At 45.5% G+C, this 25471-nt stretch overlaps 1 protein-coding gene across 1 annotated transcript; it reads right to left on the bottom strand.

The window, feature by feature from the left end:
* Positions 1-1747: 1747 nt before the first annotated feature.
* LOC124028018 (YY1-associated factor 2-like) lies at positions 1748-25144 on the bottom strand. Its single transcript, XM_046340182.1, has 3 exons — positions 25012-25144; positions 24472-24597; positions 1748-1907 (listed from the first exon to the last, which is right to left on the bottom strand). Exons 1-3 carry the CDS (start codon positions 25035-25037, stop codon positions 1748-1750), a joined length of 312 nt encoding a protein of 103 aa, XP_046196138.1. The 5' UTR covers positions 25038-25144.
* Positions 25145-25471: the final 327 nt, after the last annotated feature.

Raw genomic sequence — 25471 nt, 5'->3', positions numbered from 1 at the left:
TACTACACACTATCATACTACTACTACTACTACACACTATCATACTACTACTACTACTAATCACACTACTACTACACACTATCATACTACTACTACTAAATACTATCATACTACTACTAAACACTATCATACTACTACTACTAAACACTATCATACTACTACTACTACTACTACTACATACTACTACTACTACTACACACTATCATACTACTACTACTACACATTATCATACTACTACTACTACTACTACACACTATCATACTACTACTACTACTAATCACAATCATACTACTACTACTACACATTATCATACTACTACTACTACTACACACTATCATACTACTACTACTACTACACACTATCATACTACTACTACTACTACTACACATATCATACTACTACTACTACACATTATCTACTACTACTACTACTACACACTATCATATACTACTACTACTACTACACACTATCATACTACTACTACTACTACACACTATCATACTACTACTAATCACACCATACTACTACTACTACTACTACTACTACTACTATCATACTCCTACTAATCACACCATACTACTACTACTACTACTACACTATCATACTACTACTAATCACACCATACTACTACATACTACTACTACTACTACACACTATCATACTCCTACTAATCACACCATACTACTACTACTACATCATACACTAACTACTACTACATACTACTACTAATCACACCATACATACTACTACTACTACACACTATCATACTCCTACTAATCACACCATACCTACTAATCACACCATACTACTACTACTACTACACACTATCATATCATACTACTACTAATCACACCATACTACTACTACTACTACACACTACTATCATACTAATCACTACTAATCACACACTATCATACTACTACTAATACTACTACTACTACACACTATCATACTACCTACTAATCACACCATACTACTACTACTACTACACACTATCATACTACTACTAATCACACCATACTACTACTACTACTAATCACACCATACTACTACTAATCACACCATACTACTACTAATCACACTATCATACTACTACTAATCACACCATACTACTACTACTATCACACCATACTACTACTAATCACACCATACTACTACTAATCACACTAATCACATACTACTACTACTAATCACACCATACTACTACTACTACACTATCATACTCCTACTAATCACACCATACTACTACTACTACTAATCACACCATACTACTACTACTACTAATCACACCATACTACTACTACTACACACTATCATACTACTACTAATCACACCATACTACTACTAATCACACCATACTACTACTCCTACTAATCACACCATACTACTACTCCTACTAATCACACCATACTACTACTACTACTAATCACTACTACTAACATACTATACTACTACACACTAATCACTAATCACACCATACTACTACTAATCACACCATATACTACTACTAATCACACCATACTACTACTCCTACTAATCACACCATACTCCTACTAATCACACCATACTACTACTAATCACACCATACTACTACTACTACTAATCACACCATACTACTACTACTACTAATCACACCATACTACTACTACTACTAATCACACCATACTACTACTAATCACACCATACTACTACTACTACAGGTTAAATGCAACAGGTTCATGATAAACAGTTGTTTATCTGTGAATGTTTACCTCATCTTCTTGTGGTTGTTCTTCTTCACTGTGGGCTCTTTGTCATTCTTCTCCTGGTCCGTTCTGTCCTTCTTGTCCTTCTTGGGCAGCAGCGTGGGCGAGGCGAACTGCGGCGCTACCCGCTGAGCAACCAGCTGGGAGACAGGACGAGGCTTCCTGTAGGAGCACACCGTACCATTAGTGAGACAGGGAAGCGTTTAGCGAGCAAAACCAATGTGTTATATTTACAAACTATCTAGTAATTAGCCGTTTCTAAGCCATTTATAAAGTACACCTTAATGTAAAGGGTCGACAATAAACGTTTGAAAAAGCTGGAATCTTGGATACAGCAATCAACAATGACGTCACTTATGGGAACAACAGAACTCGGCCAACATAACAAGTGAAAAGGCCGAAGCAGTGACCACTAACCACCCAGCTTAATACTTAAAAGAACATACAGCATTGGATGCAATCTGTGGGTGTAGTCAAACCTACTCCCTGAAGAAGCAGCTACGCCATGTCCTCCTCCTCTGTCGAAATGCTTCACAAAAACATGCATTATGCAATTATTCCACTGTATACATGAGCTGTCAGGTCCTGTACTCTGCTTCTTTAGGGACGGACAAATCACTAGTGTGAATGCAGCCCAGCCCACAGTGCTGACAGACCCATCTGCTGTTCTGCATGGGGAGATTACTACACCATACAGTCAGTGTGTGGTGTGTTCTGTCATGGGGAGATTACTACACCATACAGTCAGTGTGTGGTGTGTTCTGCTATGGGAGATTACTACACCATACAGTCAGTGTGTGGTGTGTTCTGCCATGGGGAGATTACTACACCAAACAGTCAGTGTGTGGTGTGTTCTGCCATGGGGAGATTACTACACCATACAGTCAGTGTGTGTGTGTGTGTGTGTGTGTGTGTGTGTGTGTGTGTGTGTGTGTGTGTGTGTGTGTGTGTGTGTGTGTGTGTGTGTGTGTGTGTGTGTGTGTGTGTGTGTGTGTGTGTGTGTGTGTGTGTGTGTGTGTGTGTGTGTGTGTGTGTGTGTGTGTGTGGTGTTACATACACCATACAGTCAGTGTGTGTGTGTGTTGTTCTGCCATGGTGAGATTACTACACCATACAGTCAGTGTGTGTGTTGTGTGTGTGTGTGTTGTGTTGTGTTCTGCCATGGGGAGATTACTACACCATATCAAATCAAATCAAATCAAATTTTATTTGTCACATACACATGGTTAGCAGATGTTAAATGCGAGTGTAGCGAAATGCTTGTGCTTCTAGTTCCGACAATGCAGTGATAACCAACAAGTAATCTAACTAACAATTCCAAAACAGTCAGTGTGTGTGTGTGTGTGTGTGTGTGTGTGTGTGTGTGTGTGTGTGTGTGTGTGTGTGTGTGTGTGTGTGTGTGTGTGTGTGTGTTGTGTTCTGTGTGGGTGTTACTGCCATGGGGAGTGTGTGTGTGTGTGTGTGTGTGTGTGTGTGTGTGTGTGTGTGTGTGTGTGTGTGTGTGTGTGTGTGTGTGTGTGTGTGTGTGTGTGTGTGTGTGTGTGTGTGTGTGTGTGTGTGTGTGTGTGTGTGTGTGTGTGTGTGTGTGTGTGTTGTGTTCTGCCATGGGGAGATTACTACACCATACAGTCAGTGTGTGTGTTGTGTGTGTGTGTGTTGTGTTGTGTTCTGCCATGGGGAGATTACTACACCATACAGTCTCTGTACTGACTGCAGAGTGATCTTTCCTTTCAGTGGTTCACACGCTGACATTTGACAGATGAGCCCTTGAGGCATGCAGAAACTCCACCAGCACATTTTGTACCAAATTCACCACCATGAGAGTAATTGTCATCAGCTTGTCTCTAGTCAATTCCAATCACGCTGTAGTAAGATGGAGAAACAGTTTAGCCTAGAAAATACTCCTTGTTTCTGCAGTGCTAATAATCAGTGTGCTTATCTGTGATGGATCCGTTTAACTTCTGAATACTCTCAAACAGAACAGTACTTGACTTTCTGACACACAGAAACCATGACAACTACAGCTGGACCGAGTCGCTAAGGGAAGAGGAAGGCATTGTTTACATTTAACATTTAAGTCATTTAGCAGACGCTCTTATCCAGAGCGACTTACAAATTGATGCATTCACGGTTTAGATGACCGTAATGGCCTCAATTACGCTACAGCCTGAAAAAGCTACATTCAAGTGTTGTTCTGAAAATCCCCTTACAGTAACTGCATCAAGGCCAGCCAGCATGGACATGTATCAAATGGCCTATATACTGCCAGAGACTGTATATCCCCTTACAGTAACTGCATCAAGGCCAGCCAGCATGGACATGTCCACATGGCCTATATACTGCCAGAGACTGTATATCCCCTTACAGTAACTGCATCAAGGCCAGCCAGCATGGACATGTCCACATGGCCTATATACTGCCAGAGACTGTATATCCCCTTACAGTAACTGCATCAAGGCCAGCCAGCATGGACATGTCCACATGGCCTATATACTGCCAGAGACTGTATATCCCCTTACAGTAACTGCATCAAGGCCAGCCAGCATGGACATGTCCACATGGCCTATATACTGCCAGAGACTGTATATCCCCTTACAGTAACTGCATCAAGGCCAGCCAGCATGGACATGTCCACATGGCCTATATACTGCCAGAGACTGTATATCCCCTTACAGTAACTGCATCAAGGCCAGCCAGCATGGACATGTCCACATGGCCTATATACTGCCAGAGACTGTATATCCCCTTACAGTAACTGCATCAAGGCCAGCCAGCATGGACATGTCCACATGGCCTATATACTGCCAGAGACTGTATATCCCCTTACAGTAACTGCATCAAGGCCAGCCAGCATGGACATGTCCACATGGCCTATATACTGCCAGAGACTGTATATCCCCTTACAGTAACTGCATCAAGGCCAGCCAGCATGGACATGTCCACATGGCAGCCAGCATGGACATGTACCACATGGCCTATATACTGCCAGAGACTGTATATCCCCTTACAGTAACTGCATCAAGGCCAGCCAGCATGGACATGTCCACATGGCCTATATACTGCCAGAGACTGTATATCCCCTTACAGTAACTGCATCAAGGCCAGCCAGCATGGACATGTCCACATGGCCTATATACTGCCAGAGACTGTATATCCCCTTACAGTAACTGCATCAAGGCCAGCCAGCATGGACATGTCCACATGGCCTATATACTGCCAGAGACTGTATATCCCCTTACAGTAACTGCATCAAGGCCAGCCAACATGGACATGTCCACATGGCCTATATACTGCCAGAGACTGTATATCCCCTTACAGTAACTGCATCAAGGCCAGCCAGCATGGACATGTCCACATGGCCTATATACTACCAGAGACTGTATATGTACAGTAACTGCATCAAGGCCAGCCAGCATGGACATGTCCACATGGCCTATATACTGCCAGAGACTGTATATCCCAGTACAGTAACTGCATCAAGGCCAGCCAGCATGGACATGTATCACATGGCCTATATACTGCCAGAGACTGTATATCCCCTTACAGTAACTGCATCAAGGCCAGCCAGCATGGACATGTCCACATGGCCTTATACTGCCAGAGACTGTATACACAGTAACTGCATCAAGGCCAGCCAGCATGGACATGTCCACATGGCCTATATACTGCCAGAGACTGTATATCCCCTACAGTAACTGCATCAAGGCCAGCCAGCATGGACATGTATCACATGGCCTATATACTGCCAGAGACGTATATCCCCACAGTAACTGCATCAAGGCCAGCCAGCATGGACATGTACCACATGGCCTATATACTGCCAGAGACAGTAACCCTTACAGTAACTGCATCAAGGCCAGCCAGCATGGACATGTAACATGGCCTATATACTGCCAGAGACTGTATAAAGTAACTGCATCAAGGCCAGCCAGCATGGACATGTACCACATGGCCTATATGCCAGAGGTATATCCCCTTACAGTAACTGCATCAAGGCCAGCCAGCATGGACATGTATCAAATGGCCTATATACTGCCAGAGACTGTACGATACAGTAACTGCATCAAGGCCAGCCAACATGGACATGTACCACATGGCCTATATACTGCCAGAGACTGTATATCCCCTTACAGTAACTGCATCAAGGCCAGCCAGCATGGACATGTCCACATGGCCTATATACTGCCAGAGACTGTATAGAAAGAGGGGAAAGTAACAGCATCAAGGCCAGCCAGCATGGACATGTATCACATGGCAAGACAAGATAATAATGCCAAAACATGACAATATCCCCTTACAGTAACTGCATCAAGGCCAGCCAGCATGGACATGTCCACATGGCCTATATACTGCCAGAGACTGTATATCCCCTTACAGTAACTGCATCAAGGCCAGCCAGCATGGACATGTATCACATGGCCTATATACTGCCAGAGACTGTATATCCCCTTACAGTAACTGCATCAAGGCCAGCCAGCATGGACATGTCCACATGGCCTATATACTGCCAGAGACTGTATATCCCCTTACAGTAACTGCATCAAGGCCAGCCAGCATGGACATGTATCACATGGCCTATATACTGCCAGAGACTGTATATCCCCTTACAGTAACTGCATCAAGGCCAGCCAGCATGGACATGTCCACATGGCCTATATACTGCCAGAGACTGTATATCCCCTTACAGTAACTGCATCAAGGCCAGCCAGCATGGACATGTCCACATGGCCTATATACTGCCAGAGACTGTATATCCCCTTACAGTAACTGCATCAAGGCCAGCCAGCATGGACATGTCCACATGGCCTATATACTGCCAGAGACTGTATATCCCCTTACAGTAACTGCATCAAGGCCAGCCAACATGGACATGTATCACATGGCCTATATACTGCCAGAGACACAGAGAGAGAGGGAGCGAGAGAGAGAGAAAGAGAGAGAGTCACAGCACAGCCCACCACGGAACTAACCAATGCTGACAACTTTAATCAGCCGGAGAACAGTCTCTCAGTAATAACATAATTCATGTTGTTGTGTGTGTTGAAAATCATCTCCGTCCCGACTCCCCAAACACATTGGGATGGTTGACGGGAGCGGCTGCAAGGTGACAGAGGAGCCTGCTGACAGGACTGATGCTGTCATGTTGTACAGAGGTGGAGTGGTTAACAGAGCACAGCAGTTAACCCAAAGGTCATTAAGAAAGCACGTGCTATAGGTCTCCTGTGTGTGTGTGTGTGTGTTGTCCCGTATTGGCCTAGCATGTACACGCCACATCAGGCTGGGACAGGGACAGGGACAGTAACTGAGGCATTGATTCCAATAGGATGATTTTCCTCAGTGTCTGGCTCGGCGTGCTCGCCTATGTTCTGACAGTAAATGCTGTGTGTTGGAACCACTGTGTGGGAGTGTGATTTTCAATCAATAGCCCACTCCTGGAATCTGTTCTAGAATGGCTAATGGAGTCTGCCATTATGACACTAGGACATCAAGGAGGGGTTTAAATAAACGCACCAAACAGCAGCCAGACAGAGTGGATTTCCTTTCAGCCAGCAAAGATAAATAATGACAAGGTGCCTTTAGATCCTACATCGCCGTCTCTAGTCTCTACACTGCCCTGACACTTTACATTATTCACCAATCAATTGGTATGTATTTCATTGAAATGACTAATGAACAGAAGTACCCTAAGTCTCTCTCTCTCTCTGGTAGGGTATTTCACCCAATAGATATGTGAGCTATTTTAAAATTCTTTGTGGATCTGTGTAATCTGAGGGAAATATGTGTCTCTGATATGGTCATACATTGGGCAGGAGGTTAGGAAGTGCATCTCAGTTTCCACCTACTTTTGTGGGCAGTGAGCACATAGCCTGTCTTCTCTTGAGCGCCAGGTCTGCCTACGGCAGTCTTTCTCAATAGCAAGGCTCTCGCTCTCTCTCTCTGGATGACTGCACATCCTGTTCTTCCCACTCTTCCCTCCCCTGTCTGTCAGCCTCTAATGAGGGTGTTGTGTTATACAGTCATGTTAAAACAGAGAGACACCAGGACCTGCCTTCATCAACACCGTGGGTCCTGATGACTCATTGACCCAGGCATAACACTGGTGTCTCACAGGGCTGCTGTTAGGCCACAGCTGGCTGAAACGGTCAGCTCTCAAAGTGTTGTCCTGCTGCAGTATGTCTCAGGGCTGCTGTTAGACCACAGCTGGCTGAAACGGTCAGCTCTCAAAGTGTTGTCCTGCTGCAGTATGTCTCAGGGCTGCTGTTAGACCACAGCTGGCTGAAACGGTCAGCTCTCAAAGTGTTGTCCTGCTGCAGTATGTCTCAGGGCTGCTGTTAGGCCACAGCTGGCTGAAACGGTCAGCTCTCAAAGTGTTGTCCTGCTGCAGTACGGCCAGCTCTCAAAGGGCTGCTGTTAGACCACAGCTGGCTGAAACGGTCAGCTCTCAAAGTGTTGTCCTGCTGCAGTATGTCTCAGGGCTGCTGTTAGGCCACAGCTGGCTGAAACGGTCAGCTCTCAAAGTGTTGTCCTGCTGCAGTATGTCTCAGGGCTGCTGTTAGGCCACAGCTGGCTGAAACGGTCAGCTCTCAAAGTGTTGTCCTGCTGCAGTACGTCTCAGGGCTGCTGTTAGACCACAGCTGGCTGAAACGGTCAGCTCTCAAAGTGTTGTCCTGCTGCAGTATGTCTCAGGGCTGCTGTTAGGCCACAGCTGGCTGAAACGGTCAGCTCTCAAAGTGTTGTCCTGCTGCAGTACGTCTCAGGGCTGCTGTTAGACCACAGCTGGCTGAAATGGTCAGCTCTCAAAGTGTTGTCCTGCTGCAGTATGTCTCAGGGCTGCTGTTAGGCCACAGCTGGCTGAAACGGTCAGCTCTCAAAGTGTTGTCCTGCTGCAGTACGTCTCAGGGCTGCTGTTAGACCACAGCTGGCTGAAACGGTCAGCTCTCAAAGTGTTGTCCTGCTGCAGTACGTCTCATGGGGTCAACCTGAGATCATCTGATGTTGTTTTTGCTCTTTCTTTAACACAGTCCACACAAAAACACCAGCTCCCCTTAGACAACATAGTGCAAGTCATTCAATTGAAGACTAATGAAAGATTAGCCCCAGATCTGTTGGAGCTTTGGCCACCTGACTATCATTGTCATGCCATAGACAGCGAGAGGAGTTGGCACATACAGATCTGGGATCAGCCCAGTGTAAGCTGAATAATACAGTGTTAATCAGAGCAGAGTCCTCTGTCCTCCCACAGATCAGTCAACCTACAAGCTCAGTGTTCTGTCACATCTCCTTTCAGCAGGTCGTGTGTGTGTGTGTGTGTGTGTGTGTGTGTGTGTGTGTGTGTGTGTGTGTGTGTGTGTGTGTGTGTGTGTGTGTGTGTGTGTGTGTGTGTGTGTGTGTGTGTGTGTGTGTGTGTGTGTGTGTGTGTGTGTGTGTGTGTGTGTGTGTGTGTGTGTGTGTGACTCCTCCTCCTGGGATCCAGTGACATGATTAATGTCTCTCCTGCCAGGACTTGCTACTGCTATGCTGCTCTCCATTGGAGCTGTGTGTGTGTGTGTGTGTGTGTGTGTGTGTGTGTGTGTGTGTGTGTGTGTGTGTGTGTGTGTGTGTGTGTGTGTGTGTGTGTGTGTGTGTGTGTGTGTGTGTGTGTGTGTGTGTGTGTGTGTGTGTGTGTGTGTGTGTAAGAGATTGCTCTCTGCTTCCTATAGTTTATGGCACCTCCACAGCATTTGGCCCACTACGCCCTAGACCCCGCCTCCTCTGGGAGTCCTATAGAGTCATTTTCTCACTTTATAGTTACAGTATATACAGTTATATACAGTTATATACACACACGCACATTTGCATTCTATTCCATGTTGCATCACAGCGTACTGTACAGTTTAGTATGGTGTAGGTGTAGGGATAAAAAGATGGCTTACATGACTGTGTGAAGAATATTTGTAAGTATGCCCCATGATTGGTGGAGGCAGATGCCCACGCAGTGTACTGTACAATTTACATAATATAACATTCACTGCTGAAAGTCTGAAATAGGCATGGGTAAACAGTATCCACATGACAACTGTATTTTCAGTACAACAGACCTTTTCTCCAGAGAGGTCCTGCAAAAGCCTACATGGAGTGTGTGTGTGTGTGTGTGTGTGTGTGTGTGTGTGTGTGTGTGTGTGTGTGTGTGTGTGTGTGTGTGTGTGTGTGTGTGTGTGTGTGTGTGTGTGTGTGTGTGTGTGTGTGTGTGTGTGTGTGTGTTCACTGCTCACACACTTGAGCAGTTCCCCCATCATTCAAGCTGTCATACGAGGCCTCAGGTGAAGTTCAGTAAATATGCGTCTGAACTTGTGGAAATATTCTGGCACAATACTGTCTCCAGTAGAATGATGAGTGTTCCTTCCCCTTGGGCTGAAAGTGGCAGAGAACTCATTAGTGGACAGCTGGTGGGTTGGAAGGTCAAATACAACTTGGTCTTCACACACCCAGTTATTAGACTGCTAGCCGGACGGCTAATGTTTGGAACGCGCTGTTTCTAACAGTTGTCTAGCAGCAGTTAAATCACCCTTCATGAAGAGTGTTTTATTGTTTTCTAATGACTAGAAGCCAGAGCAGTGAAAGCAGTGGAATAAATTGGTGTCTCCTCTCCAATGGCTGTAAAATACCTGAACGCAGAGTGGGATAATCATTAAAAGAATGGTGTGTAATTTGCGTTCCTGTATTCATCTCATAATGTGGCTAATGGCGTGTCTTTAATGGCCCGGCAGTAACGCGTGGCGGAGTGTTTACTGCCGTGCCAATTCAACTGCACGTCACAAGCTCTTTTAATGGCCCGGCAGTAACGCGTGGCGGAGTGTTTACTGCCGTGCCAATTCAACTGCACGTCACAAGCTCTTTTAATGGCCCGGCAGTAACGCGTGGCGGAGTGTTTACTGCCGTGCCAATTCAACTGCACGTCACAAGCTCTTTTAATGGCCCGGCAGTAACGCGTGGCGGAGTGTTTACTGCCGTGCCAATTCAACTGCACGTCACAAGCTCTTTTAATGGCCCGGCAGTAACGCGTGGCGGAGTGTTTACTGCCGTGCCAATTCAACTGCACGTACAATTCAACTGCACGTCAAGCTCTTTTAATGGCCCGGCAGTAACGCGTGGCGGAGTGTTTACTGCCGGGCCAATTCAACTGCACGCTCACAAGCTCTTTTAATGGCCCGGCAGTAACGCTGGCGGAGTGTTTACTGCCGGGCCAATTCAACTGCACGTCACAAGCTCTTTTAATGGCCCGGCAGTAACGCGTGGCGGAGTGTTTACTGCCGTGCCAATTCAACTGCACGTCACAAGCTCTTTTAATGGCCCGGCAGTAACACGTGGCGGAGTGTTTACTGCCGGGCCAATTCAACTGCACGTCACAAGCTCTTTTAATGGCCCGGCAGTAACGCGTGGCGGAGTGTTTACTGCCGGGCCAATTCAACTGCACGTCACAAGCTCTTTTAATGGCCCGGCAGTAACGCGTGGCGGAGTGTTTACTGCCGGGCCAATTCAACTGCACGTCACAAGCTCTTTTAATGGCCCGGCAGTAACGCGTGGCGGAGTGTTTACTGCCGGGCCAATTCAACTGCACGTCACAAGCTCTTTTGTCATGTTAGTTTTGGTTACCCCTCCTCCCTCCCTCGCTTCTTCTCTCTTCCCTCTGTCCTTCCTCCCTCTCATCTCCCTCTACACTCCTTTCTTCCTCCCTGGCGTCTGTTGCCATCCTCCCATCCTGGAGACAGTACAGCCTCGTTGACAACGTGCTTTCAATGCTGGTTCTATCTTCTCAAGCAGCATCAGAGAGAGCAGCTCTGCTAAACCTCAGTTTTGTAAAACATTCATCTTAATCTAACTGTTGGCTGCACGCAACCCAACCGTCTCTCTCTCTCCCCTGTCCCCCTCTCCCCTGTCCCCCTCTCTCTCTCTCTCTCTCTCTCTCTCTCTCTCTCTCTCTCTCTCTCTCTCTCTCTCTCTCTCTCTCTCTCTCTCTCTCCATCCTCCCTCCGTGTACAGCCTCTCTCTCTCTCTCTTCCCTGTCCCCCTCTCCCAGTGTCTCTCTCTCTCTCTCCCCCTGTCTCTCTCTCTCTCCCCCCTGTCTCCCCTGTCTCTCTCTCTCCCTGTCCCCCTCTCCCCCTGTCTCTCTCTCTCTCCCCCTGTCCCCCTCTCCCAGTGTCTCTCTCTCCCCTGTCCCCCTCTCCCCTGTCTCTCTCTCCCTGTCCCCTCTCTGTCTCTCTCTCTCTCCCTGTCCGTCTCTCCCTGTCTCTCTCTCCCCGTCCCCCTCTCCCCTGTCTCTCTCTCCCTCGTGTCTCTCTCTCTCCCTCGTGTCTCTCCCTCTCCCTCTCCCTCGTGTCTCGCTCTCTCTCCCTCGTGTCTCGCTCTCTCTCCCTCGTGTCTCGCTCTCTCTCCCTCGTGTCTCGCTCTCTCTCCCTCGTGTCTCTTTCTCTCTCCCTCGTGTCTCTTTCTCTCTCCCTCGTGTCTCTTTCTCTCTCCCTCGTGTCTCTCTCTCTCCCTCGTGTCTCTCTCTCTCCCTCGTATCTCTCTCTCCAGCTCTCTTTCTACCTCCAGCTCTCTTTCTACCTCCATCTCTCTCCTCCCCTCTTCTATCCCAAATGAGCTCAGTACCAACTCATTCATCTGGGAGTAAAGTTAGGCCTGACACAGATACAGGTAACTTTAGACCTATGTAACTAATTCCATATTAAAACCGGATTACAAATGATAGTGACCATGCAATGATCTTACATAGGTCTACATTATTGTTCAAGCTAAAATAATCTTTGAGATATATATATATATATATATAATATCTCAAGCTAAATGAAGCCAGAGGGAAACAGAAAGGTCATATTAATATCCTCCATAATCCGTGTCCTACATTAGACTTAGTACACCAGCTGTCTGGCTCTTTCCCCCCTTGAAGAGCCCCCCTCCCTCCCAGGAAGAGCCCTCCTCCCTCCCTGGAAGAGCCAGCCAACCCCCTGGAGTGTGCTGTGTGCGGACAGGCGGGAGACGCAGGTCGAGTCATGTTGCTATTGGCCCTTCATTAACTACCGCAACCTCCTTTGTTGGCCATCTTGCTAGCATCACCTCTGGTAGGAGCTGTGTTGTTGTTGCTGTAAAGGGCAGAGGGTTAGCGCTTGGCCTTGCTGAAGTAGACTGTCTCTCTGAGAGGAGAGGAAGAGAGGAAAGAGATGAGAGGAGAGGAAGAGAGGAAAGAGATGAGGGGAAAGGAAGAGGAAGAGGAAGGGAGGACAGCACTGAGATCTCTTCCTGTCTCTCTGAGAGGAGAGGAAGAGAGGAAAGAGATGAGAGGAAAGGAAGAGGAAGGGAGGACCACTGAGATCTCTTCCTGTCTCTCTGAGAGGAGAGGAAGAGAGGAAAGAGATGAGAGGAAAGGAAGAGGAAGGGAGGACAGCACTGAGATCTCTTCCTGTCTCTCTTGAGAATACATCTCACTGAATGACGGTCTACCGTCTGTCTGCCGTTCATTCACTGACAGCACAGTGTTTTTTGAAGGTGTCTGAGTACCGGCATTTTCGTCCGTTTCTACACGTAAAATCGGTTCGCACTCGGTTGGCAAATTACGGTCGGCACTTTGTTCAGAGACGCTAAGTACCATCAGCTGGCAAACGTGAACTGTGTTGCTGTTCTGGGCAGATGGCAAGTGCTTGGCCCTGCTGGAGCAGAGGTCTCAGACTCTCTCTCTCTCAGCCCCTTGTCTTCTGTGTGTGGAGGGAATTTGATGTCTCTCTCTCCTCTCCCTCTGTTATCTTCCTGTGTGTGTGCAGCGGTGGTTGAGTTGTTTGTAATGGTGGTGACCCCCTGGCTGCTTTAAGACTGTTGTCCTGATGAAAATCTCTGTTCCACTGATGACATCACACTGATTAAGCCCTAGCATACTAATGAGCCTCGCTCTGGGTGTCTGGCAGCTGCTGTAGCAGCCTCAATTCAGAGACTAGACACACAGGGGCGCACACACACACAGGCGCACACTTAGGCACGCAAACACACACACACAAATGACATACACACAGACACACGTGCACAGACCCGTGTACACACAACATTCCAGTCACAGAGGTAATGGAGACAATTGGGTCTGCCTCCACACTGTTAGCTGGCTCATTTGAAAACTGCTCTTTAAACCAGGATAATTGGTTTTGCATGAAAGGGAAGGATAATGTTCAACCTTTGGTAATAAAACCACACACACACACACACACACACACAGACATAGAAAGACAGAGCGACAGAGAGAGAGAGAGAGAGAGAGCTAGCTATTCTTGCATGGCTTTGTTTCTCTTGTTGTCCATGAAACCAAGATGTCACTCAGGGACAACACCAGGGTGGCAGCCATTTCCTGACTGTGAATCAATAACACTGACATCATGGTGCCAGGCTCTGGTCAAAAGCAGTGCACTATATAGGGAATAGGGTACCATTTGGGATGTGGACACACTTACTCATTGAAGTGTTTTTCTTTATTTTTACTATTTTCTATATTGTAGAACAATAGTGAAGACATCGAAACTATGAAATAACACATATGGAATCATGTAGCAACCCAAAAACTGTTAAACGAATCAAAATATATTTTATATTTGAGATTCTTCAAATAGCCACCCTTTGCCTTGATAACAGCTTTGCACACTCTTGGCATTCTCTCAACCAGCTTCATGAGGAATGATTTTCCAACAGTCTTGAAGGAGTTCCCACATATACCGAGCACTTGTTGGCTGCTTTTCCTTCACTCTGCGGTCGTACTCATCCCAAACCATCTCATTTGGGTAGAGGCTGGGTGATTGTGGAGAGCCAGGTCATCTGATGCAGCACTTCATCACTCTCCTTGGTCAAATAGCCCTTACACAGCCTGGAGGTGTGTTGGGTCATTGTCCTGTTGAAAAACAAATGATAGTCCCACTGATGGGATGGCATATTGCTGCAGAATACTGTAGTAGCCATGCTGGTTTAGTGTGCCTTGAATTCTAAATAAATCAGACAGTGTCACCAGCAAAGAACCCCCACACCATCACACCTCCTCCTCCATGCTTCACGGTGGGAACCACACATGTGGAGATCATCCATTCACCTATTCTGCGTCTCATTGAGACACAGTGGTTGGAACCAAAAATCTTAAAATTTGGACTCATCAGACCAAAATGACAGATTTCCACCAGTATAATGTCCTTCGGTCGTGTTTCTTGGCCCAAGCCAGTTTCTTCTTCTTATTGGTGTCTTTTAGTGGTGGTTTCTTTGCAGCAATTTGACCATGAAGGACTGATTCATGCAGTCTCCTCTGAACAGTTGATGTTGAGATGTGTCTGTTACTTGAAAACTGTGAAGCATTTATTTGGGCTGCAATATCTGAGGCTGGTCACTCTAATGAACTTATCCTCTGCAGCAGAGGTACCTCTGGGTCTTCCTTTCCTGTGGTGGTCCTCATGAGAGCCAGTTTCATCATAGCGCTTGATCGTTTTTGCGACTGCACTTGAAGAAACTTTGAAAGTCCTTGAACTGTTCCGGATTGACTGACCTTCATGTCTTAAAATAACGATGGACTCTCGTTTCTCTTTGCTTATTTGAGCTGTTCTTGCCATTTTACCAAATAGGGCTGTCTTCTGTATACCACCCCTACCGTGTCATAACACAACTAATTGTCTCAAACACATTAAGAAGGAAAAAATGACAACAAATGTAATTTTAACAAAGGCACACCTGTTAATTGAAATGCATTCCAGGTGACTACCTCATGAAGCTGGTTGAGAGAATGCCAATAGTGTGCAGAGCGGTCATCAAGGCAAAGGGTGACTACCTCATGAAGCTGGTTTATAGAATGCCAATAGTGTGCAGAGCGGTCATCAAGACAAAGGGTGACTACCTCATGAAGCTGGTTTATAGAATGCCAATAGTGTGCAGAGCGGTCATCAAGACAAAGGGTGACTACCTCATGAAGCTGGTTTATAGAATGCCAATAGTGTGCAGAGCGGTCATCAAGACAAAGGGTGACTACCTCATGAAGCTGGTTTATAGAATGCCAATAGTGTGCAGAGCGGTCATCAAGACAAAGGGTGACTACCTCATGAAGCTGGTTTATAGAATGCCAATAGTGTGCAGAGCGGTCATCAAGACAAAGGGTGACTACCTCATGAAGCTGGTTTATAGAATGCCAATAGTGTGCAGAGCGGTCATCAAGACAAAGGGTGACTACCTCATGAAGCTGGTTTATAGAATGCCAATAGTGTGCAGAGCGGTCATCAAGACAAAGGGTGACTACCTCATGAAGCTGGTTTATAGAATGCCAATAGTGTGCAGAGCGGTCATCAAGACAAAGGGTGACTACCTCATGAAGCTGGTTTATAGAATGCCAATAGTGTGCAGAGCGGTCATCAAGACAAAGGGTGACTACCTCATGAAGCTGGTTTATAGAATGCCAATAGTGTGCAGAGCGGTCATCAAGACAAAGGGTGACTACCTCATGAAGCTGGTTTATAGAATGCCAATAGTGTGCAGAGCGGTCATCAAGACAAAGGGTGACTACCTCATGAAGCTGGTTTATAGAATGCCAATAGTGTGCAGAGTGGTCATCAAGACAAAGGGTGACTACCTCATGAAGCTGGTTTATAGAATGCCAATAGTGTGCAGAGCGGTCATCAAGACAAAAGGTACTTTGAAGAATCTAAAATATATGTTGATTGTTTAACACTTGTTTGGTTACTACATGATTCCATATGTGTTATTTCATAGATTTGATGTCTTCACTATTATTCTACAATATAGAAAATAGTAAAAATAAAGAAAAACCCTTCAATATTTAAGTGTATCCAAACATTTGACTGGTACTGTACATTCACAGTCAGCTAGGCTTTGGCAGATGTCCCCTGGACAACCTTACCCACCATGACATAAGATTAGGGATGCACAATATATCGGTGAGCATATCGGAATCAGACGATATTAGCTAAAAATGCCAACATCGGCCCTGATGTCTAGTTTAACGCTGATGTGCAAAATTGATGTTAAAGCTGACGTGCATACCTATATAACGTAGGTAGATGACGTGCATACCTATATAACGTAGGTAGATGACGTGCATACCTATATAACGTAGGTAGATGCATACCATAACGTAGGTAGATGACGTATATAACGTAGGTAGATGACGTGCATACCTATATAACGTAGGTAGATGACGTGCATACCTATATAACGTAGGTAGATGACGTGCATACCTATATAACGTAGGTAGATGACGTGCATACCTATATAACGTAGGTAGATGACGTGCATACCTATATAACGTAGGTAGATGTAGATGACGTGCATACCTATATAACGTAGGTAGATGACGTGCATACCTATATAACGTAGGTAGATGACGTGCATACCTATATAACGTAGGTAGATGACGTGCATACCTATATAACGTAGGTAGATGACGTGCATACCTATATAACGTAGGTAGATATACGTGCATACCTATATAACGTAGGTAGATGACGTGCATACCTATATAACGTAGGTAGATGACGTGCATACCTATATAACGTAGAGATGAGATGAGGTAGATGACGTGCATACCTATATAACGTAGGTAGATGACGTGCATACCTATATAACGTAGGTAGATGACGTGCATACCTATATAACGTAGGTAGATGACGTGCATACCTATATAAAGGAGATGAGGTAAGAGGTAGATGATGTGCATACCTATATAACGTAGGTAGATGACGTGCATACCTATATAACGTAGGTAGATGACGTGCATACCTATATAATATACCTATATAACGTAGGTAGATGACGTGCATACCTATATAACGTAGGTAGATGACGTGCATACCTATAGGTAGAACGTGCATACCTATATAACGTAGGGAGATGACGTGCGTAGGTAGATGACGTGCATACCTATATAACGTAGGTAGATGACGTGCATACCTATATAACGTAGGTAGATGACGTGCATACCTATATAACGTAGGTAGATGACGTGCATACCTATATAACGTAGGTAGATGACGTGCATACCTATATAACGTAGGTAGATGACGTGCATACCTATATAACGTAGGTAGATGACGTGCATACCTATATAACGTAGGGAGATTGCTTAATGACGGCACGATAAATACAGAGCTACACAGAACAAACGCAGAACAATACTAAGTCCACACTTCCAACAACTAAACAAGTTCAAGTCCAGCAGTCATTTGAAAGAGTGAAAAAAAGAATTCAGAGAGACAACTCAAAGGTGAAATCCATGAATGTCAAGATAATGGAAGTCATTGTCCTTGATAATCAACTGTTCTCTGTCGTGGATGATGTTGGCTTTCGCCAACTGGTCCAGCAGCTTGAGCCCTGGTACACACTATCAGTAGGCGCTATTTTTCAGATGTTGCCCTACCGGAGTTACACAGTGTGGTTGAAATGCACATCTATGAGATACTTGTTATGGGCTTCACTGCTATTAGCTTCACGACTGACATTTGCACCAGCGATGTCAGCCCCATGAGCATGCTGACTGTGACAGCACAGTGGATCGACGAGGATTTCGTACTGGGCAAAGGCGTATTGCTCAAGAATGTGCTGGTTTTCATACCGCTGCTGCCATTTCAATGGCATTTGAGAAGATGTTTGAAACATGAACACAGCTCCATTCGAACAACTGACTGGAGAAATAAGCTCATCAACTGCGTCTGCAGCAGACGTGAAACCCTCTGTCATGGCATTGAAACGCCTGCTCAACAAAACTGCAGACACAGACCGGGGGGTTAAACTTACAAAAGTACTCAAAGCTGTGAACAAGCGATTCTGTGGCATTCTCTCTGAGCCTCTTCCCTGTGTCGCCACCATGCTGATGCTAGGTACAAGGACCGCTACTTTGATGCAGAACAGAAAAACAGGGTTTACGGAAAATGTTAGACACAGCTGGACAAGATGGAAACGGACACAGTGACAGTGCGCACCGAGGAAGAGAGGTCACGGACAGACAGACACAGTGACAGTGCGCACCGAGGAAGAGAGGTCACGGACAGACAGACACAGTGACAGTGCGCTTCACTGAACCTTGACATGTATGATGAAATCCTGGTTGAGACTGAACCAATGAACAACAAAACAGCACAGCAAGTAAGTGAAAGAAATAGGTTTGATTATGTTTTACTAGTAATGGGGACATACATAAATGCCAAAAAAATAACTTTTTGGTCAGTGTGTGTGTGACCTTTATTTAACTAGGCAAGTCAGTTAAGAATGTTTTTATTTATAATGATGGCCAAACCCGGACGACGCTGGGTCCTATGGGACTCCCAATCACGGCCGGATGTGATACTGCCTGGATTCGAACCAGGGATTGTAGTGACACCTCTTGCACTGAGATGCAGTGCCTTAGACCACTGTGTCCATGTGTGTGTGTGTTAACTATTTAACTGTACTAGAATGCTTAAAAATGCTTAAATCTGCATTCATTTTCAATATTGGTTATCAGTATCATTTTGGGGGGCAAGGAAAATATTGGATATTGGTATCGGCCTAACATGTAATATCCGTACATCCCTACACAAGATGGATGATGTCCCCTGGACCACTAGATCCTCTACCACCATGACATAAGATGGATGATGTCCCCTGGACCACTAGATCCTCTACCACCATGACATAAGATGGATGATGTCCCCTGGACTAGATCCTCTACCACCATGACATAAGATGGATGATGTCCCCTGTACCACTAGATCCTCTACCACCATGACATAAGATGGATGATGTCCCCTGGACTAGATCCTCTACCACCATGACATAAGATGGATGATGTCCCCTGTACCACTAGATCCTCTACCACCATGACATAAGATGGATGATGTCCCCTGGACTAGATCCTCTACCACCATGACATAAGATGGATGATGTCCCCTGGACTAGATCCTCTACCACCATGACATAAGATGGATGATGTCCCCTGTACCACTAGATCCTCTACCACCATGACATAAGATGGATGATGTCCCCTGGATTAGATCCTCTACCACCATGACATAAGATGGATGATGTCCCCTGGACTAGATCCTCTACCACCATGACATAAGATGGATGATGTCCCCTGGACCACTAGATCCTCTACCACCATGACATAAGATGGATGATGTCCCCTGGACCACTAGATCCTCTACCACCATGACATAAGATGGATGATGTCCCCTGGACCACTAGATCCTCTACCACCATGACATAAGATGGATGATGTCCCCTGGACTAGATCCTCTACCACCATGACATAAGATGGATGATGTCCCCTGTACCACTAGATCCTCTACCACCATGACATAAGATGGATGATGTCCCCTGGACTAGATCCTCTACCACCATGACATAAGATGGATGATGTCCCCTGTACCACTAGATCCTCTACCACCATGACATAAGATGGATGATGTCCCCTGGACTAGATCCTCTACCACCATGACATAAGATGGATGATGTCCCCTGGACCACTAGATCCTCTACCACCATGACATAAGATGGATGATGTCCCCTGGACTAGATCCTCTACCACCATGACATAAGATGGATGATGTCCCCTGGACCACTAGATCCTCTACCACCATGACATAAGATGGATGATGTCCCCTGGACCACTAGATCCTCTACCACCATGACATAAGATGGATGATGTCCCCTGGACCACTAGATCCTCTACCACCATGACATAAGATGGATGATGTCCCCTGGACTAGATCCTCTACCACCATGACATAAGATGGATGATGTCCCCTGTACCACTAGATCCTCTACCACCATGACATAAGATGGATGATGTCCCTGGATATAAGATGGATGATCTGTACCACTAGATCCTCTACCACCATGACATAAGATGGATGATGTCCCTGTACCACTAGATCCTCTACCACCATGACATAAGATGGATGATGTCCCCTGGACCACTAGATCCTCTACCACCATGACATAAGATGGATGATGTCCCCTGGACCACTAGATCCTCTACCACCATGACATAAGATGGATGATGTCCCCTGGACCACTAGATCCTCTACCACCATGACATAAGATGGATGATGTCCCCTGGACCACTAGATCCTCTACCACCATGACATAAGATGGATGATGTCCCCTGGACTAGATCCTCTACCACCATGACATAAGATGGATGATGTCCCCTGGACCACTAGATCCTCTACCACCATGACATAAGATGGATGATGTCCCCTGGACCACTAGATCCTCTACCACCATGACATAAGATGGATGATGTCCCCTGGACCACTAGATCCTCTACCACCATGACATAAGATGGATGATGTCCCCTGGACTAGATCCTCTACCACCATGACATAAGATGGATGATGTCCCCTGGACCACTAGATCCTCTACCACCATGACATAAGATGGATGATGTCCCCTGACCACTAGATCCTCTACCACCATGACATAAGATGGATGATGTCCCCTGGACTAGATCCTCTACCACCATGACATAAGATGATGTCCCTGATAGATCCTCTACCACCATGACATAAGATGGATGATGTCCCCTGGACTAGATCCTCTACCACCATGACATAAGATGGATGATGTCCCCTGGACTAGATCCTCTACCACCATGACATAAGATGGCTGATGTCCCCTGGACTAGATCCTCTACCACCATGACATAAGATGGATGATGTCCCCTGGACTAGATCCTCTACCACCATGACATAAGATGGATGATGTCCCCTGGACTAGATCCTCTACCACCATGACATAAGATGGATGATGTCCCCTGGACCACTAGATCCTCTACCACCATGACATAAGATGGATGATGTCCCCTGGACCACTAGATCCTCTACCACCATGACATAAGATGGATGATGTCCCCTGGACCACTAGATCCTCTACCACCATGACATAAGATGGATGATGTCCCCTGGACCTGAAGATCCTTACCCACCATGACATAAGATGGATGACAAGAGCCGTGATGATTAAATACCAACCTGCCTCCTGCCCTCCATTCCCCCTTCCCTTTTCCCCTGAGTTCATCAACACCACCAGCCTTATCAAAGCGTGTCTTTTTCTTTTTTTACCTTTATTTAACAATGCTAGTCAGTTAAGAATACATTCTCATATTCAATGACAGCCTAGGAACAGTGGGTTAACTGCATGTTCAGGGGCAGAAGAACAGACTTTTACCATGTCAGCTCGGGATTCGATCTTGCAATCTTTCGGTTACTTGTCCAACACTCTAACCACTAAGCTACCTGCCACCCCAGTGTGTGAGTGTCTGCAGTGTGTGTGTGTGTGTGTGTGTGTGTGTGTGTGTGTGTGTGTGTGTGTGTGTGTGTGTGTGTGTGTGTGTGTGTGTGTGTGTGTGTGTGTGTGTGTGTGTGTGTGTGTGTGTGTGTGTGTGTGTGTGTGTGTGTGTGTGTGTGTGTGTGTGTGTGTGTGTGTTGTCTGCAGTTTGTGTGTGTCTGCAGTGTGTGTGTGTGCAGTGTGTGTGTGTGCTGCTCTAGAAGACTAATGTTCTCTCTCTCCCTCCACTCAGATGAGGTGTTAAGGTCATTTTAACCCCAGACAGGATGTAAGCATGTAAGCATATCAACTAGCTTCTGTTCATGACCATCTACGTCTCTTATCTAAGACTTTGGCAATGTCATTTACAAAATAGCCTCCAACACCCTACTCAACAAATTGGATGCAGTCTATCACAGTGCCATCCGTTATGTCACCAAAGCCCCATATATTACCCACCACTGCGACCTATATGCTCTCGTTGGCTGGCCCTCGCTTCATACTCGTTGCTAAACCCACTGGCTCCAGGTCATCTACAACTCTCTGCTAGGTAAAGTCCTGCCTTATCTCTGCTTGCTGGTCACCATAGCTGCACCCACCCGTAGCACACGTTCCAGTGTAACAGTATAACTTTAAAATGTCCCCTCGCACATACCCGGGCGCGAACCAGGGACCCTCTGCACACATCAACAACAGTCACCCTCGAAGCATCGTTACCCATCGCTCCACAAAAGCCGCGGCCCTTGCAGAGCAAGGAGAACCACTACTTCAAGGTCTCAGAGCAGGTGACGTCACCGATTGAAACGCTATTTAGCGCGCACCGCTAACTAAGCTAGCCGTTTAACATACGTTACACCAGCAGGTATATCTCACTTGTCACCCCCAAAGCCAATTCCTCGTTTGGCCGCCTCTCCTTCCAGTTCTCTGCTGCCAATGACTGGAACGAACTACAAAAATCTCTGAAAATGTAGTGCACAACATGGAATAGGGTGCCATTTGGGACACCCACACATTACACTCTCATGGGTTTCATCATTATAACATGACAGACACAAAACCTGAGATGTTCCATCCTTGTTATTCCAATCCCCATGGCTGTGAGCATACTTTTTAACATTTTTTATTTCACCTTTATTTAACCAGGTAGGCAAGTTGAGAACAAGTTCTCATTTACAACTGCGACCTGGTCAAGATAAAGCAAAGCAGTTCGACACAAACAACAACACAGAGTTACACATGGAGTAAAACAAACATACAGTCAATAAAACAGTAGAAAAATAAGTCTATATACAATGTGAGCAAATGAGTTGAGATAAGGGAGGTAAAGGCAAAAAAAGGCCATGGTGGCGAAGTAAATACAATATAGCAAGTAAAACACCGGAATGGTTGATTTGACAGTAGATGAGTGTGCAAAGTAGAAATACTGGGGTGCAAAAGAGAAAAATAAATAAATACAGTAGGGGAAGAGGTAGTTGTTTGGGCTATTTATAGATGGGCTATGTACAGGTGCAGTGATCTGTGAGCTGCTCTGACAGCTGGTGCTTAAAGCTAGTGAAGGAGATAAGTGAGATAAAGTAGTGCACTACATAGGGAATAGGGTGCCATTTGGGACACCACCATGCTATGCCTTTCTAGTCTGGAAGGAAAGTTGCAGTTCAAGTTTTCAAAGGAATCTATGAATCAGAGTGAAACTAGAACTACCTGTAACCTTTTTTCAATTAACACATCGGACCTGGCTGCACATCCTTCTTCAAACAACGATGACACGTGATTACAGAGCATTTCTCATGATTAGTTTCAAGGCAAGGGTAGCCTAGTTTCAGGGGACCTACTGTGACATGATCTGTATTTATTTCATCTTTATTTATTCAGGTAGTCTCATTGAGATAGCATCTCTTTCAGGAGAGACCTGGTAACTACTCTATAATGATTGCATAATAGCTGCTCATGTCACTTCACCTCTCTATTGTAGATAAAGACGTACACTTATTATTGCTGATTGTCCTCGGAATTGGCCTACATAGAGTTAGTATCAACTAGGCCAAATTAATTTAAAACATGTTTTTGCATTGTGCTTGACCATGCGTACAAATAGAGGTTGTTTTTCTAACTACAATAGATTATAGTGATTACCATGTTTTTAAGGATACTCCCGTGTTCTTAGATGCACTCCATTTCATAATCAGCATCCATGCTGTTCCATGGAACACAATACAAATGAGGTTACTAGACAATCGCACACTGCACACACTGTGCAGCATAAAATACATCCAGATTTCTCATGTTTACATGCATCATTTCATAAACTAAAATTAATGGACACAACCTGATACAACAATACTTACAAATACGCGTGTAGACTATCCATTTGCACGAACATAATAGCATTTATCATCGAGCAAAATGAATCGTATCCACGTACCGTGTTGACGTCCCTTTCCTTACATCGCACATCATGCACTTGAAAGCCTCCGCGGTGTTCTTGTATGTGCAAACGCTACAGTCCCAATTTCCCTCTTCCGCCGAAGGCTTTGGTTGACGCTTCGGCCTTCGAACAAAACAAAAAGGACATAAAGCACATCAGTTTCACATCCCCAGTTCAGGGTGCTGCGTGTGCATCATGTGTAGGCTATATGCTCGCGTTGTCAAACATCTGGGAAGATGATCCATTCAGTGTTCCGAAATTGTTCTGTTTTACGAGCTCGCGCTATGATTTGACACTGCAATAAAACAGACAGTCCGCCATGGTTGCTACACCGCGGCTACCACCCACACACACACACACACACATACACACACACACACACACACACACACACACACACACACACACACACAGAGAGAGAGAGAGAGAGAGAGAGAGACACACACACACACACACAGAGGATTGTTTCAATTATGTGTCATGGTGTCCACTTCCAAGCATCAATGTCATTAACGCAATGAATGAGTCAGACATTACCTGGTTGGACTCTTCTTGTCTCCCATGCCGCCAAAAGTTTGTTTGCGGATGTTGAAATAAGGACAGTCCCTACGTATTCTATAAGAAAGCAATACGCGAGGAGGTATCGCACGGCTCCCAGCTGTCGTGGAAACTCCAGTTGGAGGATGGTCACATGACGCGGTTTGTCCAATCACATTTGAAGCCATTTCCTGAGGATATAGCGCAGACAGGAACAGACATTCCTGATTCGAATGAATACATTTGTAATAACACTCGTCTTTGTAACACATACGCTAATGTCAAAGTAATTATGCATGATTAGGGTCTAATGAGGTGTCATTTGACATTTTATCATAAACTTCGTGAGATTGTTCAATGTCGTCGACGGGTGTATTTCCAATCATTATTGCGGCGGTGGAGAAAATGAGATTCCATCCTTTAGATTTGATGATCTGACATTTAACGCAATAGACAGACA

Source organism: Oncorhynchus gorbuscha, unplaced genomic scaffold, assembly GCF_021184085.1.
Source record: "Oncorhynchus gorbuscha isolate QuinsamMale2020 ecotype Even-year unplaced genomic scaffold, OgorEven_v1.0 Un_scaffold_3630, whole genome shotgun sequence".
NCBI lineage: Eukaryota > Metazoa > Chordata > Actinopteri > Salmoniformes > Salmonidae > Oncorhynchus > Oncorhynchus gorbuscha.
This window is presented reverse-complemented; position numbering and strand designations above follow the sequence as displayed.

Excerpts from the sequence above, each read along its gene's own strand:
- LOC124028018 (XM_046340182.1), bottom strand. The coding sequence starts at position 25,037 with ATGGGAGACAAGAAGAGTCCAACCAG. Across the intron at positions 24,598-25,011 it reads GACAAGAAGAGTCCAACCAG|GCCGAAGCGTCAACCAAAGC; the intron begins GTAATGTCTGAC and ends TTTTGTTCGAAG. Across the intron at positions 1,908-24,471 it reads AGGAAAGGGACGTCAACACG|GAAGCCTCGTCCTGTCTCCC; the intron begins GTACGTGGATAC and ends GTGCTCCTACAG.